General features: G+C 29.2%; 1 protein-coding gene across 2 annotated transcripts in view; it reads right to left on the bottom strand.

Annotated features, from left to right (window-relative positions):
• The window catches only part of LOC129961694 (zinc finger protein basonuclin-2-like), a 307,167-nt gene that overhangs the window by 104,417 nt on the left and 183,488 nt on the right, over nucleotides 1-19,262 (bottom strand). For both annotated transcript variants that reach the window (XM_056075235.1, XM_056075234.1), the window contains exon 2: nucleotides 165-267. In XM_056075235.1, the coding sequence (XP_055931210.1) occupies nucleotides 165-267 (103 nt within the window). The remainder of the gene's footprint in view (nucleotides 1-164; nucleotides 268-19,262) is intronic.

The following is a 19,262-nucleotide window of genomic DNA, read 5'->3' as shown; positions in this document are numbered from 1 at the left end:
AAGAGAGAACCGATTAAAAAGAAACACAAAAACTGCTTAGTATTTTATAACTTATACGCATTACATCCTACATTATGGTGTATTGGTGTAACGGGCTTCTACTTTGCAGGCGGAAAAAACAAATCCTTGTCTAGAAGCCGGAAGAAAAAACTGAATGGACTTACCATGACTGACCCATCCATGTCCACAGCCGTCACAGATGCGAATTTGAGCCTTGCAAGGAGAGAAGCAATCACAGGAACAACTCACGGCAGTACAGCGAATAGCCTGAAACGGTAAAAAATCATGTAATTAACACATACAAGTAATATACACAAAATCTACATAAACATGTATTTAAAAAATGCCACTTACCGCATTTGCAACTGTACAATTTAATATAATTAAACTCATCGAATTAATATAGTAACAGATTCTTCCAATAACATTTTTAAGACTGCAAACAATGAGAGATTCTTCAAAGAATAAAATCAATTTAAAAAATGAAAAGAAAGAAAGAAATGGGATAACACATGACTCAAAGTTTCTAATAATGAATTTCACAATGAAAAAATAATAATTCTCACATTTGTATTTGTATTAAATTACTATATTCTCTAAAAACGTATGGTATGAAAACGGAAACGAAAAATAAAAATGTATGGGAAAAAATGAAAACGATGTAGTATAGTTGATCATGTAAAAATTCTGTGTCTGAAAATCACATCTTTAGTGTTGACTTTGTCAAATTTATACTAACAGTTTTAATCTTAATTATGGAAAAATGTAATCGCAATCACGTAAAATACAGGTTAAAAATATATATGTGGTAATTCCATCAATCATTTTTATTGGCTATAGTAAATTAATAACATACGGTTATCATTGGTAAATTATTAACAATCGGTTATTATTAATAATATCCGACTAATCACATTATTCACAACATAAATACCACAAATGATTTTGAATTTTTTGTGATAAAAGACCAAAAATTCGAATTCCAAGACCAGATACTTTTATCAGTTTTTACATCCTGAGAGACTAAGATGATTATGATTTGCCTTACCTGTTTATTAAATTCATAGAAATCACAATACGATATGCACTCATGAATACAAGTAAATACATATTAAATCTATAACACAAGCGTAAATTGAATAATATTAATCGGGATTTCCTTTTTTTTTTTTTTTTTTTTTTGCAAAAATTTAATTACACGATTAGTCAAACAAGAACGAATTGGTTAAACTAAAATAAATGTATTATATTATATTTTAGGAACAACAGATAATAATTTTAACTCGATATGAATTTATAAGTTATATTCAACATATTTTTACACTCCACAGCCCACTTCATCACTATAAAAATGCCGATATGTATTTCACTCTAACTAATTTCATATTACAATTTACTGAAATCCAAATAATGAAAATGCAAGACCCTAATAAAAAAATTAAATTTTCATAAAAAAAAATATTATTAAAATCTACGCTTTACAAAACCTTAAAGCATTAATTAAGACTGCAACTTCACCAATCTTTTTTTGAAATTCCAACGAAGTGACTTAATAGTATTTTCAATAAATGTTTTTAATATTACTTCAAATGAAATAATGTTTTATTTATTTATTCTGCTAAATTCAAATAAAAGAGATAAAGTGCTCTTTTATTAATCGACCCTGTTATTTCAGATATAATAAATAATATAGTATTCTACTGATCCATTCCCCCCACCTTTTGTTTTCTCTCAATAGTCACACAAATAAGCAAAGTAAATGCTCACTAAACAATTACTCTTCAGTCGCAAAACGTTTTCTCTAATACTAAACCAATTTCTTCACTCTTTTATTTTAGAGAAGAGATTTCCCACCCGAATCGTCTGGCGGGCTCGGATAACCGCAACGCAACAGTGCCTCCGTCTACCCCAGGGGCGACCTTCTCACCCAGGAGCTGCGAAGTGTTTTTATCGCGAAGGGTGAAGTGTATAAAAACTCAAGTGTCAAAAGTACCCGCCCTGGGGGAGCGATTAAATCCCGACTCTTTGGGAGGGGGCGGACTAGGAAGAAAATGACTTCGGAGGACTGTCTTGTGCCGCTAGAACGCTTTGTAAAGAATCAGTGGAATTTCAGTTTAAAAAAAATGTATGACACTGTAATGATAAAGAACAAATTATTGTAACATTTATCAGCAAATTAAATCATTTTACAGCAATATGGATAATTACTATAGTAAAAATCCATTTCAACTTATAAGTTAGTTAGAATCGGAAACGTTTCCATCCCACTCCACTTCTTGAAAACTTCTATCATCAACAGTAATGATATTTTGCTTGATTGGATTAACATCACATTTTTGTTCACAATTTATTTTAAGACAAATATCCTAATTTTGAATACTGAGTTCAAAAGAAGAGAACAGTATCTACCTTTGACCATCAATCTTCAAAATTTCGCAGGTCATCAAAGTGAGGATATTTGATGCGCAATAATAAATTTCACATAAATATTTATAATAGTTAATTAATTAGCAGTACATATTCTACTTTCGGTTGAATCAGGTCTCGAACCGGAATATCTTAGTTCCTCGCGATCCTACCATCCTCAAACTAAGGCTTTAGCTATGAATATTTGTGTAAAAAAGTACAAAAAATGTATACAGTTTCAAAAAAGATCCCATTCATTAAAATATTGCATAGTTTAATTTAGATAAAATAGAAAATCGCATCCGATATTTTTAAAGTTTAAATTTGATTGTATTTTCAAATTTATAATTAAAGCTTTGACTTGAAATAAACCAAAAGTATTCAATTTGCTTTAAATGATATTTCTTTTTTATTTAATTGAAAACTTCTCTTAAAAAATAGAGTTCATATGAAGAAAAGAATACGGACTAAACTAAGAAAATTATTTTCATTGTAAAAATTATTAAAATTTGGTTGCTTTTTAAATAAATCTAAAACCGCTTAATTTCAACAACTGTTTTGGTTCTTATTCAATTTCAGAAAAATAATATAATTGCCTAGCTGCATTTATCTAATACTTTCGAGCAAGTATGAAAAAATTAAGAAATACAATACATTTCAACAATTTTTAATACATTTAGTTATTAGTCAAGAAAAATTTCCATACTTTTGATTAGCAAGGAAATTTATAGACGCTGCACATTTCCTTCGAAAAATGGTGAAAATATACATATCGGAGATAAAAAAAACAGTGCAGGATTTGAAAGAACTTCCACCAGGAATTATAAAATCAGATACAATTTAAATTGACCAAAAGGCATAGCAACATGGTGCATGAGTATGTCAAATCAACCCAAATATGATTTAAAACATAATTGATCAATTTGAACAATCACATTTCAATTCACTGTATCTGATATATATATTTTATATACATCCAAATTTTAAATCCAATAGAGATATCTAATTTGATCACATATCTATATTTTAATTCCAAATTGATTCACTCATTCATACAACTCATATTTTACCCTGAGAAACATTAAAATACGAAATTCATATGTGATCGAAAGCTTTTAGCTTTCCCCAAAACTCTCGACATGATCACAGGTGCAGCTAGGTAAATAGAGCTTGAAGCATAGTGATTATTCTTCGTACCCTTTCGCAGTCTTACTTGTCGATTCCTTACTTTAAAAAAGATAGAGTAAAAAAAATCCTACGAAAAATATTGCTTTCACTACTACCTCAAGTCTTGCATCCTAGGCATCACATCCCCCTGCTCATCTCAGGTTATAAAATTGAACTGAACTTTATATGCAAAAGAAAGTTAAGCTTTGAGTCATTCGCCATTTATAGAGTACTGATAATTTTGTCTAAAAAAAGCAAAATTAACTTTTTTATTCAAACTAAGTGAATTTGGTTATACAGTTCCAGGTTGTTTTTTTTAATCCATCGTATAACTCAAGATAAATAAAAATATACCCATTGTAAAGTGATATAACGATATCAATAGAATAAACAAGGGTGGCAAGAATGGTAAATAAATAACGTCTAGTAAACAAATTTTTCCTAGCTTTAAAACTTACAACCTTAAATAAATAATAATAATAATAATAAACTTAATATGAAACATTCAATGATCTATTGTCTTGCTCCGGAATTTCACTTTTGCCCATCAAAAACTGAACTTAAAAGCCCCGCAACACATTTTGCGCCCTGTCCCTCTGTCGGCAAGAACGATCCTAACTGACGAGTTACGTCTTTTCCGAGGGTCGGGTGCACAGAACATGGTTTCACTTTTTATCTCTTTTAGTATCAGTGTCGCAGAGGGTGGCAGGGGAGGATTCTGACTTTTTTTTCTCATCGAACACATACATGAGCAGATTTTTTTCCCTGTCCCCCTCCCACCATGAACCAGAAGCGATAAGAAGGGTAGGGTATGTCGAGCAGCAAGTATCTCTCGTAGTACTTTATCTCATGGCAGCAGATGCCCGAAGTCCAACGATCGACAACAAATTATGACATCCCTTACACGGGTGGATAATCTCTCGGTGTCGTCGGCAAAAGCGGTCCCTTTGATGATTGGATCCGCCTCTTCTTAAACTTGGACTTTAACTGGGATTTCACTTTTTTTTTTCCATGATTATTTTTTATTTAATGCTCGACAAGATTTAACACTATGATACAAGCATGATTTTTATAGCTAAAAATTTCTCATAACCGGATGTTATGCAATTTGTTTATTAATCGGTCTTTTAAGAAGGATAAGAATTAGGATTCGGCAAGAATGTTTTTGAATTAGAGTAGCAATCAAGTGTGATAATAATATTACTGTAATTAATAAATTATTGTTAAAGTTAATATTACTGATTAATAATATTTTTATAATATTCGCCAATAAATTACTTTAATATAACTTAATCATTTTTTATTTATAATTTGAATTATACAACAAATCGGTAGTTGGAATCCCATATGAAACTGGAAATGTGCTAGAAACTAAAATTTTACAAAAAGCAATACATAATGATGACTGCTAAAGATACTATAAAAATTATAAATGACAACAATTGTTACAATTATTGATCTAACTATTACGGTTTACGATTTTCTAACTTTACAAACAAATATATTTTATCAATCCAACTATTTTCCATAACTTGACTTGCAACCGTTAATTCAAAACATCTTGAATTATGCAACTATTTGGAAGTTTCAGACCAAATTTCCCATTCTCCAAAAAAGTTATAGAACTCTGGGAGATATTTCTTGCCCATTCTTTTATTCAAAAATGCACACATAAGAGATTTGTTGCTCTTTACATTACATTTATTTAACTCCACTAAATATTTACTATTTTTTAATTAGATGGCATAACATATCCGAGAAATTTATTACTATTTCAATCCATATAAGAAAAGAAAGGCCATTTGAGATATGTTTGCTGAAACGATTTTCCTCTATTGAATTATTTGAAACTTTAAAAAATTACTGACTTAAATATTCGTAAATTCTGTAATTCTGTGCATAAATCAGACATAATATTGTTTATAAAAAGAAATTTGGCATCAAAAATTCCAGAATGTTTGAATAACCCATGAAATTAATATCATATCTATCTCGAATTATCAGCAATTAAACAATAATCAGGAGTTTTTCTCACAATAAGCTTAAAATAATTTTCCATTATTTTATTCTTATTTCTGCAGCAATATCAATTCAACATTTTTCGTGTAGTGAAAACAGCAGGAAACATCAAAGTACAAATGCAATATTAACTCTTCATTTTCACTTCACAGTACTTAAATGCATTAACAGTTGTTATGCAAAGCAGCAACTTATTTGCTGAAATCAAAAACCATTTAATTAGCATAAGAATATAGAGGGAAATGTTTCATTAAAAGAGAAAGCTGTACATAATAAAGGAAGTCCTCTCATTCTGGACAAACCAGTTCTCAAAATATGAAAAAAACCAAGAAAGAATATTCTTAACCTCTTCAGTTAACGTTACTTGTATTACATCCTGTTATCTTGAAGTTGATGAGCACTTGTTTCAGCGCATCATTTGGTGAAAAATGATTTACTGAATTTAACGAAAGTTTAAACTAGTTTGATAAAAGAGTTCAAGGTTCATAAATTTCGAATTCTTAAAACGATAAATAGTTATATCTCGTTTAGTTTCAAATAATGCTATTAAACAGTGACTTAGAAAGAAGGAATATTTGACTCAGAGCTTCATTCAATTTCGATTAAACCTTGAGCTATTTATGTGAAAGAAAACATAGGTTAAATGTTTATTTCATTAGGTTAAACTCTTATTACAACAGAATGTTTTTATTTAAATAACTATATATACATTTACCTCTTACATTTTTCAAAAACAGTTTCTTAAAAGTAAACTATTATAAAATAGGTAAAGGATAGTTTACAGGAAGCATTTCCATCAAATTTGTTATGTTGAACACTTCTTACCTTCATTAAGATGCAAAATTATGTCGCTTTATTTTATTTATTCGGATTATCATTCATAGAAAACGCTTTATCACTGAAATGTGTTTCATCATCTATAAATAAATCTTGTATTTGAAATGATTATATTAAATTATCTTTTCAAATAATTTAATTTACATCAAATACAAGATTCTTCCAAATATTTCACTTGGGCTCACAGACATTAAAGATTTCAGCTCCTCTCTCATTGCTTATGCTCTATATTTGTATACTGCTACTTTAAGTTTTATTTAACTTATTTAATAACCTTCTGAGTTAGCCTGAAATATTTAATTCAAAAGTTTTTATTAAAATGCATCTTAAAATCTTCAAGGACACTGTTGCAAGTATTATGATTTTTATACCTTCAAGGCAGGATTATTTTTAATGGCTTTGTAGACATGACACTTCCACATAGTAGCTCCGTTACAAACACGTCTTATATATAACTAACAAGCAAATGATATTCTTATGCAGAATTTATACAATAAAATAAAATAATAAGGAATTATATTAAATTCCCTTGATCAATCCATAAGGAAATATATTGTGAAATTCTACGATTTCTAATTACAAATCTATTTGTACATTGCCCATCACAGGGGGAGTTTAAAATTTATATGAATATCAGCACGTATGTTCTCCTTTCAACTTTTTAGCTTATATCCACATTATAACTCTTTTACCTAACATTGTAGTAGAGTTAAGAAATCCCAAATGCATTCTGGATCAATTCCCTTTAATAGACGTTTTAAATTTTGAAACATGTTTACTATTTGGATATTATATTAAATTTGGTTACATACTAAATTTCATTTATCTAGTTTTTAAATATCGTGTCCACACGGTCAGATAGTTTTCTCTTTGATTGAAAAGGTTCAATATTTTACATAAACACCTATTTTGATGTAAAATTCATATGCCGACATTCATCCTTTTATCTTTCCAAGCTTTCGAGTAAACACTTTCACATACAGGAGAAGATATAGATAAGAGAATTCATCTTTCACAGGTTTTGTCCAAAATTTGATATATATTTATAATTAAACAGGAAACACATATAGCAAAATTCATCTATCTAGATCATGGCCTTCTTAATATCTTATTCTGCAGCATTTCTGCAGAATACCACGCGCCAACTTTTCAATCTCGACATTTCAGACTTCGGAGACGCAGATCATCTTCCAAAACTCCAGGAACACAGTATGTTCAAAACAGTCCCGTGTCCATTCCATTGTCACCCCTCCCACACACACACACAGATAAGTATATCTGATTTTGTGATGTGAAAAGCAATTTTCTGATCATTCATTTTTCTTTCTGAAGCGTTTCATCCAAAATATGCATCCTTTAAAAAATTAGTGAGTTACATCTACAATTTTTGGGTAGAAACTACAAAATCAAATTTTATTTCCCTAGCTCATTCCAGTTTTGAGTCGACCAACAAGCATATATAATTCTTTCAAAAAATGATTCCCCCCCCCAGAATCGAGATGATTTAAAATAAAGATTCATCGGAATATCTTAACAGAACTTTATGAAAGTTAAAATACTTTATTCTTTCATTATTTCGTATATGAGAAAATAAAAATTAAAACGTGTAGTTAAAATGTAGGTTCAGAAAAAGAAATTCATTTTACATGCTTTTATATAACATTATAGTTGATTTTAGTAAATACAGTATTTTATTTCAAGAAATGAACTCAACAACTTTATTAACTAGTTTCAGTTTAAGATATAAATTTTCTATGAGTAAAATTTGACCAAAATTCTCTTTTTCATTCATTTTTTTAAAAAAAACTTTTTATGAAATTTTGTCTATGAAAAGACTTAAGTAAAAACAAAAATCTCTATTGCATTTGCATTATATACAAAATTTTATCACTTTACTCCAATTCATTTCTTACATTAAGAAATCTGTTTTTGAAAAGATATTACACACACACAAACTATTACACATCTAATAGAGAAAAACCTTTGTTAGTAAAACATAGGTAAGAAGTAATATCATTTTCGGGTAAGAAGTAAACAAAGAAAAGTACTGCAATTGCCAAAAGTTTGGAATTCAAGATTTTGACTTATCAACACGTTTCAAGCCTCTTTGAGATCGAAAAACACATTTTTGAAACTATGTCTTATGGGAACATAATACCTCAAAAATGTTTTAGAACTAGAAAGATAAAATTTAATATATGGTCTTTACATCAAATTTGCAGATTTCTATCAAATTTTGAACAGAATCCATTCAGTAGAAGTTATATATCAAGCTGTCCAAATATAAGGTAGTATGCTAACTACAAAACGAAGAGAGATAGATGGATAGAATTTGATGCACAGATTTGACATTGGGAATTTACATACCTATAAAATTTAGAACCAAATCTGAAGAAAAGCCCATACCTACACAACCATGTAACCTCAATTACTTAAAATGCAGTGATTTAAATAAATGAAGTTTGGTAAGTGATTTTGTGACTACAACTATAATTTTGTCTTCAGTTTTATTCAATCGGTCGGAAAACACACATCCAAAAAACACATTCAATGTTTTGGTTATTGAAAATTAATCGCATCCCAGCGATTAATCGCCAAAGATTGAAAGCTAATAGCCTCTTTCATAACTATAATTTGCCAATGGTATGTTGTTGATAATACAATGGTATGGAAGTAACGGGATAGTTTCGAAGCAACCATTTACATTGTTTACTTAAGGAAATATGCCTCTTATTTAAAATTCTATTGTACATCCATTTCGTAATAAATTTAATCAATATTTACCCCCATTCATTTTTTACTTTTGATAACCTATTTCAGAACACACTTTAAATTAAAAAAATATATATATTATTGCACATGCAATTTACAATGCCTTTTCTCAATATTTTCTTTCGAATCGCAAAATCCGATACCCACACCATTCAATATCTCTGAATCCTACATCATTCGAATACTCAGAAAGCATAAGAAACCTGACCTGTTTCGGCAACGATTGCAAAAAGGGTGAAAGAGATATCAAAGGCCAGGAAAACCTCATCCCTGACCCTTTAACGAGGTAAGTACACGGGGATGTCATTCTCAATCGGGGAAAGGCAAAAGTCCGGGAGCTGATGATCCGGCTAGATAGGACAGGGACGTCAATGCTCGTCACCTCACTTGGCGACACCTAACCGGATTAGGGAGGCTTTTCCCCGTCCCCGATGACATGGCTAATCTGGTCGCTACTGCTAGAGAAGAACGGGTTTCACGGCGACCGGAATTGGGTCCGTTATAAAACTGACTTTTAATGGAAAAGGATTAGACGTGAGGATAGAAGTAATGTGATGCTTAATATCATTGTACATTATTAGTCACTGTGTGACTTCTTCGTCTGGACGGATCAATATCATCGGAGTGAAAGTTGCTTCAGTCAGAGGCAACTAAAATTCTAACAGTACAAAGTTGCACGGTACATCATCCCGCTCAGTTAAATTGTCCTAAATATGATTCCGATATATTTGATGTATTTGAATGTAATTGTTTTTAATACTATTAATCAATATATTTAATGGTGAAATTCTATATTTAAAAGGTATGTGACTTAATTAAGTAGCCCAGAGAAGATTGTAGTGTGGAAGGGAGGGCAGAATATCTATCTTTCACTCTTTCTTCTAATCTCATTTATCAGCTATTGGCTATAAAAGAATAAGATAAATTCAAAAATATTGTCTTCCAAACAACACTCAGGATTGGTTACCGGAGCATTTATACCCTCTTTTTCAAAATCTACGCCACCGGTTTAAATTCATGGTTTCCTTTTATATCCTTAAATTTGATGTTATAGTTACTAATCGTTTATTATATATATATATACTCCCAATTTAGTTTGTCACTGATTTTAATAGGTGAAATACTTACTGGGAAATATATGAATAATTTATCTCTCAAAAGATTTTAGCACTACATAAATAAGAATTAAAATTTAAAATGATCAACCTGATTTAGAAAAAAATTAGTTTTATGAATATCACAAATTTATGTTTAATATATTAATTACCAATAGCAATAATAGAAAGATTGAAAAAAAATCAAAAGTGCATTTGAAAATTTAATATGCAATTAAATTTCTTTTAAAAAATACCTTTGAAATATAATTTCCTATATACAGATAAGATACAATGTAGTTATATAATAATAAATACTATATAGGGTGTTCATTAATTATTGTCGGGGTTTCCGTACCTCATAACTTTCGAATAAAAAATATTACGCAAAAACCGATTACGTATTTGTAAATTACAACTCAAAGAATTTTATTAATGATATTAAAGTGTAAAGCTTGCACAATTTGCACTTTGTAGGCATTCAGCTGAAGGCGATTATGTATTCGTAAATTCGCTGAACAAATTTTGACTTTTGATAATCGTGCGGGTTCTCCGAGCCTCATATTATACAGTTATGTTTATTCACTTTTTCTGACACATGAAAAGTGGATTCGTCACTGAAGAACCATTTCCGAAGGTAATTTTCATCATCCTCAATTCGAGTCAAAATTTGTTCAGCGAATTTACGAATACATAATCGCCTTCAGCTGAATGCCTACAAAGTGCAAATTGTGCAAGCTTTACACTTTAATATCATTAATAAAATTCTTTGAGTTGTAATTTACGAATACGTAATCGGTTTTTGCGTAATATTTTTTATTCGAAAGTTATGAGGTACGGAAACCCCGACAATAATTAATGAACACCCTGTATATTGTTTGTAAAAACTTCTTCGCAAAGTAAAGCTTATTCAAAAGAAAATTACGAACTTTAAATATATATTAAATATAATATTGTGAATTTCAACCTATTTTTAACAATTTTAAATACAAAAGAAGAAATAATTGATCAACTTATTAAAGCCTAGTGGTAATATTATGCACAACCATTCTCTTTACAAGGAGAATAGTCACTTTTTTTTGAGACGATTCTTTTTAATCCGAATTATAAAGTATAATCCCCATTAATGACCAATCCCACTACACTGACCAACCAATCCCACTTCATAATCCCAGTTAATGACCAATTATTGAAATTACGATGACATGGTCAAAAATCATTTAATTATGTTTAGATAATTCAAAGTTAAATTGGAACAGAAAAAATTATGACATTGCAAACAACAAAAAATGAAACATCATAAATATCTGAGATAAAAGTTAATTACATTTATCAACTCAAAAAGCAGAAGGTCGGAAAATTAGCTCTGAGTATTTATAAAATTCTATGGTAATATATAATCATTTGCAATAAATACAAATAATTGATGTGCAAATTAATCTAACTAAGGATTCACATCAATATCATGTCTTTAAAAAAAAGTAAGCGATGACTATAATTCTTCAATTCTTAAAAGTGAATTGGGGAATCAGGTATTAGAGATACTATTGTCAAATCTGACTTTAGGGATCAATCAAATTTGCGTTGCATGCAAGATTAAAGACTGTCATCGTACTAACTTTCAAAATTAGGGCATTATTCCCAACAAAGCCGTAGCTTCAAAATGGGATGTCACCATTTAAATGTAATGAAAGTCACCAAATTAATGTAATAAGATTCATTAAAAATATTATTTATTCAATTTATATTAAAAAATTCTATAAATCATAAAGGAGAAAATATTTAATATTTTTTATCACTACATTCTCTGTTAAAAGAGATGACTCTTCTGTTCAAGCGTAGAACAAGAACAATGCCATATATTTGGACATTTATCTTTTATTTATAATTACTTTTAGATCCTAAGATTATATTTTATTGGAAAAAAATGCAGACGAATCTAGATTTCTTTTATAGTTCATTGGATCATTGTCTGTTTAAAATAAACAACGCTTAATTGAATAAATATTTTTATTTTATTTTATTAAAATTATTCTTATTCAACTTGATCGTTGAAAAAATATATAAAGTAAGGTCTCAGTACCCATAGTACCCAAAAGCATTATGCATCTGCATAAAATGCATACCCATATGCACCTGCATAAAAGTCAATTGAAATTCTTAAAGGAATCAGAAAACCTCAAATTAACAAACGAACCAAACACCAAAATCTTAAGTACACGAGTATTCAAATTCTCTGTATATATTTTAAACCGCCATCGATAAGATGCAATTACTTTCTCTGACGACATTAAGAACATCAGACTTTTATCTCAAAAGGAATTTCACACGCTTCTCAGTCTGCTTCAGTACACACTCACTTCTATTCTTGGTGATAAAAGAAAATATATTGAGTTCTTATCGCAATTCGAATCAATCTAGCACTCCACTCAAAACAAACGATCATAATTGCAAGCCACCCTCTATTCCTCCCTTTTCAGAAAAGGTTTCCCATTCTGAATGTATCGACCGCCTTCGAAGAGCAAACCCAAGACGAAGAAGGATGGCGTCCACCCCGATAAAGCTGGCACACTCATTATGAGTCGCTTAATTAAATATGAGGCACTCTTTAATTACCCACTGCCACCACTAATTATGGAGCGTTAATCTCGCCACGAAGGACAACACCCTTTTCGCGCGCAACTCTTTGTCACACACCGACGGTATTGTCCCCAAGCATTGCGCTCTGCGTGTTTGTTGTTCCTCGAAATTTTGCCTGCATCAGTTTTCCGAGGTGATTAATTATAGACGACAAAAATTTTTGCTTGTAGATTTTAATCATGATTAGTTATAAAGTTTGTAGCATTCTTCTCTTCTTATGGCAATGATTCTGAATTGGGGAAGAAGATTTAATGAGCAAGAAAATGTTTGGAAATTGTTCGATAATCGTTAATATTGTCTTAGGAAAGAGAAAGGATTGAAATTGATGGTAACTCAGGATGACAGTACGTATAACTATGAATCGTTGCACTGTAGGCAAACTATAAAATATACAAACATAGGTGTTTGTTTCTGTCCCATGAAATTACACAATTTTTGCTTTAAAAATGAAGTTTCCTTTTACGTATATCGGATTATTGCAATTTAAAGCTATTTTCTATTTCAATATATAAAATCCTTTTAAATTCCATAGGAAAAAATGTAGCATTATTTAATTAATTTTCTGATAATCAGCTAATCAACTTGTGTTCAAAACTATGCGCTTCTGAGATGAACTTCATAATTTTGCATACAGGATAAAAAACAAAGTCGATCGTTAAGAAACCAAAGCGTTCCTTCAAAAATTTAAATACCATATTTAACTTTATGGCATCTGCATGATTCTAAATCAATATAAAGATTTTTTGGAAAACTTTTGGTCACTATTATTTATTTATCATTAAAGTTCACCACTCGTTTAATAAATTAATATATGATACGACTGAGAAACATAAATTGTTGGGAAAAAGTTAAAAATTATATCGCTTGGCTGTGCTTTTAATTAGCACTGTTTCAAGATAGAACAAAGAATACTTTAGCAAGAACATGTTCATTGAGATGAGGGGATGGCTGCTGGAGGTTTTACCTTTAAATAAACAGAAAGGTTAGCCAATTTCTACTTAATTGTATCAATATTGATTGAATCCAAAGTCCGTCCAACAAAACTACAGCAGGCACACGAGATGCCTAGCGAAATTTCCTTTCTTCATTCAATGAGATTGAATATCTATGGCGCACGCTTTGTTTGTTAGAGGTGCATGCCCAGATGAGTTTGGAGGACAGAGGTTTTCTAAAAATTCTGAGAGGACGCTTAACATCTGCTTAATAGTCATCAATTAAGCGAGGCGCTCTTTTATATATCAACCTCCTAAGAATTACGGTTTTTTTAAAGAGTAGATTTTTTTTTATCTTTAAAAAATTAATTCAGGTTTCCAGTATTTTCAAATATCTAAACCCGTATGATTTAAGAAACGGGAGACTTAAAAATATCTCAAAAAGATTACTACACCCATATATTAAAGCTAAATCAAAAATTCTAAATGTTCCCGGTTGCTTTGGCTGGTGGAAGAATCCATTCTTTTATTATGAAGCACTGATTATATCATGTAAAAAAATTAAGCATGCAATTTTACAATATAATAGTTAACTAATACTCAACAAAATAGCTTGTCGCCAAATTAGAGATGAAAATATAACGAATAAGTGTTTTATAAAAACTGAAACTTTAAAGATTTAGAAAGAGGTTGATACTTTTAAAGTTAAAATATGCAATTCCATTTCACAAATTTCACTTATAATGACAAAGATAAATGATTTTAAAGATTATATAAATGAACATCCAGTGACGTCCAAAATTTGAATATGAAAACTTTTACTACAGAATTTCAAAATGAAAAGAAAAGTAATGTAATTTCAATCCACCATAGTATTTTTAAAAACTTTTCTACCTTATTGTCATGATAAAAATTCTTTATTTGCTAACAATTTTTCTATTGTTAGCAAATAAAGAATTAGTTCTTATTAGAATGTTTTCTTAAGATACGTAAAGTAGCAATTTTTCTATTTGCTAAATTATATATTTTAAGAAAACATTTACTGTTATTTTTTATAATGATATGTATGATTCAAAATTAAATCACAGTTATTTTTTCAAGGCATGTAACGTATTTACTTGTTGCGTTTATAAATAAAATAATTTTAAAGATACCAGAATAAATTAAACATAAAAGATTTCATTAAAAATAATTAATTTCGGTCTTCTTTCTATTTTACCCTATTGTTTTAAATAACATGTTTTCTAAGTATAAATTTTATAATTAAAGTATAAAAAGGGTAAGATTTATAAAAAACATTGAGTTACATTCCATATAAATACTGATTTTAGTTTTTCTAAATTTAGTTGCCATAGAATATGTCAGAAAATATAAAACAAGAGACTGGGAAAAAATTCATAATAAAATCTTGCAGAAGATATAAAAGAAAAATCAAATGAACCAGAAACAAACTTCACAAAACATGCAGGCTGGGCAGTGTCAATCAAACTTTTAAACTTCAAAAGAAAAGGATGATAATGTTAAAGGATGACTCAGAATTACTTCAGTGCATGCATCCTTCCTCTTTCTTAATTAGAAACACCACCTATGTGACAGGTAACTTGGAAAAGTCAAAATATAAACTTTCTTCAAGAGAAAAATGTTTCGTTACAAATAAGCTTCTATTGATTCATGATATGCTTTATAAAATTAATTTATTTAAATGAACATTTATTTAATCGTTTATGCACCGAAATTTTTCCATATAAAGAATTCATCTATACATACAAAAAAGGGAAAGGATAGGTGAATATTGCAGTTTCATATTTTTCGTATAAAATGCTTGAATTCTGCAAACTATGAGGGTTCAAAAAAGTTAATGGAATTTTTTATTTTAAGTTTCAATATTGTATACATATCAGGATTTTAACTTTAAAAAAATTAAAAATTTTCTAATTTTAAAATTTTTCTTCCAATAAAGAACTTCTTTGCATAGAATTTGCTTCTTTGCATTTAGCAATTTTTTCCTTCGATTTTTATTTGCATTCATTTAAGCCATAAAGAATAAGTGAAACTTGCTAATGTCAAATAAATCATCAATTTAAACAGAAATTTTAATAAAAGGAAACATTGTGTGTGTGTCAGTGCGTGCGCGTGTATTGTTTTTCCTTCTGACAAATATTTCATCAAAACCGGTCGAAAAAATTTGCCTAGAATTTCTATTTTAACTAATAAAAAATAATAAATTAATATTGCAGAATGTATTTTTGTAAAAGCTTTTTGCCAACAAATTTCAACTTCTTGTAATGCTAAACACCATTCTACTTAGTCTAAATCCATCATATATTGTTATTTTTGTCAATGATATAATAGAAATTACTAAATAATCACACACTTTATTTTAAATAATTTTATTATATGACTTTTCCTTTATATTTCAATTTACTAGGGAAAAAATTATACAATATAAAGAACCTGCATTGCAAAAATTTTGTTAAATGTTTTTTATTGAAAAAAGAAAAAGAAAGAAAGAAACAATCGCCAAATGAATGCAAATCGCCAAAAAAAATCACTTCATAGCAGAAATTATTTAGATTTCCATGCATTCTTTTCGCCTCAATGGCAACACATTAAACTAGGATAATAAGCAACACAGATGATTATTTGTCATTAATTTTCTTCGAGTTTTATATCAAGACCGCCAGATTACAGCCGACATGGGGGAAATTCAATCAGCTTTGTGAAAAGAATAATTCAGCATGTAATAAGGAACCACATTCAAATTTACTTATAAGGATTGCGCATTCGCAAATACTCAGATATATTGACTGCTAGAACATCCGGACACAATAAATCGTCTTCAATTGTCAAGGGGCAACCAGCAAATGACGGAAGTCATTAACGCCAGTCTTTCAGTAGCTTCCTGGTGACAGTTTCACAAATTTCTGAGGATTCAGACAGCTAGTAGAATGAACGAACGAAGTGACAATTTCAAGCATTTTCTGTTGACAGTTTCACAAATTTCTGAGGATTCAGACAGCTAGCAAAATTAACGAACGAAGTGACAATTTCAAGCATTTTCTGTTGACAATTTCAAGCATTTTCTGTTGACAGTTTCACAAATTTCTGAGGATTCAGACAGCTAGTAGCATTAACAAACTGCGTGGCATTTCAGGCATTCTGTGTTTATTCGCTATTTCCAAGCATAAATTAATGATTTATTAAAAATAAATGGGGAATTCTCTGATCTCTCGTATATTTTCTTATATAAATAACACAAAATTATATATATTTCTAAGATGAACAATTTATATCAAATGCTAATATAACTACTGCTTGAATAAAATTAAATAATGTTTTCTATAAGAATGTATTATTGACCTTTCAAATAATGATTAAAATTGTGAGTTTCGAATTAAACAATAGATACAGGGTGGTTAAAAAAAAGTAAAAAAATCTGGAGTATAAAACTAAATACAGATTTCTGTATTTTTGGCGCAACTTGGACACTACTATCTCTTGCGCCATAAAAAGATAATCGTTCTGCATTTTCTACAAAAATTAATTTTTGATGCAGAACTTAAATCAATTTAATCTAATTTCTTTATAGTTTTTTTAGAATAAATTAGGTATTCTTCTAACAACGGAATAATTTAAAATAAAATAATGTAATTGTAATTTGTAATTTATTGGCAACGTTCAATACATAAATAATAGCAAATCCAGTTCACATGGCATTACAAGTTTTAAGTGAATTCATTTTCTAAAAATTCTTTGTGCGTCTTCTAAGTATAAAAACAGATCAAATCATAAATTAATATGCCGTTATAAGTTAGGAGGCCTCTGATATATGCCAGGTAACTGTCGTTGTTTGAAATGATTTCATCAAATTTGCATCGAATATTTTTATTTTATGTAAATGTTAATTATTTTGCAACTGGCTTAATTTATTATATTCGATTGTTATTTTCTATTTCTTTTTTAATAGCTTCATATTAACGTGAACAAAATAGGATTTTTTTTTCTATAATATTTATTGAGAAATTACTATCAATCCAGGAAAAGTATCCCTATCTTATGACAGGTTTGTTTTGAATTTGAATACAAACTGTAATTCATACTTAAAAAAATGCAAACTAATTCCATTCATCGACCTGCCTGAATTGAACATGTTGGCAGACAAACACACCGTTTTATATTCCTAAAAACTAATCTTTCGAATCATCTAAAAGGTTGACTTTCACCAAAATACCGAAGTGCAGCTTTTCAACTTTACAATGCTTTCTTCATTTATACAGCTGGGAAAAGAATCTAAGAATCCATAACAGAATAAACCGCTTTTCCAATAAACCGCTGTTATGCACCTATCTTGGAAACTTAATTAATGATTTCTTTTAAAAAATGAATGGAAGATGCTGATCAATAAAAGCAGAATAAATCAAAAAGTTTGTGATATCTTTGACAGTTATAATGAATAGAAGCAAAAAGAAAGCTTGTGATATCTTTGTCTCTTCCTTCTTAAGAAATATCTTGATAAAAAACTTACTTCTCACGAAACGATTATTATTAAGAGAAAAAAATGCAGAATTAACGACCGCATTGAAGGATATGTGACAGCAACAACAACAAAATACGTTGACAGGAAAGTCTAAACTAAGCTACTATGGGAGATGTGAGTGGGAATTAACAAAAAAGAGCACTTGTCAGAAAGATAAACAAATGATACATAGTACACGTCAGACGAAGTGGTAAACAAGAGATTCCAGTTTATTAGCGGGACATTCATTTTCGGAAAGCGTGTTTTTGTGACAACATCTGGTTTGATACGACAAAAAAATCTAAATAGTTTTAAATTTAAAACATTTTCTAAATTCAAAAACTTTCCAGGATTTATGAAATATTTATTTGCTAACAAAATTATAAGTGAATAAAGTTGACATAGAGAAATAAATGATATGTGTCAAAAGTAGTAAATCAGAATTTATTAAGAAAATATTTATTTTTCCAATGTGTATTTTTCACAATATTTTGGTTTTGAAAACAAATTATCAAAGCAATCTTAAAAGCCACAAAGTTTTTTAAATTCCATTATTTATCTGTTTTTAGATGTTTGTTGGAAAAATATTATTGAGAATAATTATTTCTCATAGTTAGTATTTACGTAGATAGATTTAGATTAGATTAGTTTTTTTTTTATTTCCAGTAAAAAAATTATTTTCTGATAATATTGAGAGCATATATTGTTTTTATTATTTTCTTGAATCCCACAGGTTTTTTTTTTAATTATGATTAAAACAGGAAAAAATTACAATTCCTTCACAGACACTAAACAAAATCTCTTCCTAAATTAAAAATTACTTCATGAGGGTCGATTTGATTAATGCTTTTGTTATTTTTATTTAAATTTATTTAAATA

The sequence above is a fragment of the Argiope bruennichi genome, chromosome 2, assembly GCF_947563725.1.
Source record: "Argiope bruennichi chromosome 2, qqArgBrue1.1, whole genome shotgun sequence".
In the NCBI taxonomy this organism is placed as follows: domain Eukaryota; kingdom Metazoa; phylum Arthropoda; class Arachnida; order Araneae; family Araneidae; genus Argiope; species Argiope bruennichi.
The sequence above is the reverse complement of the archived record's forward strand: the minus strand, read 5'-3'. Positions and strand labels throughout refer to the sequence as shown.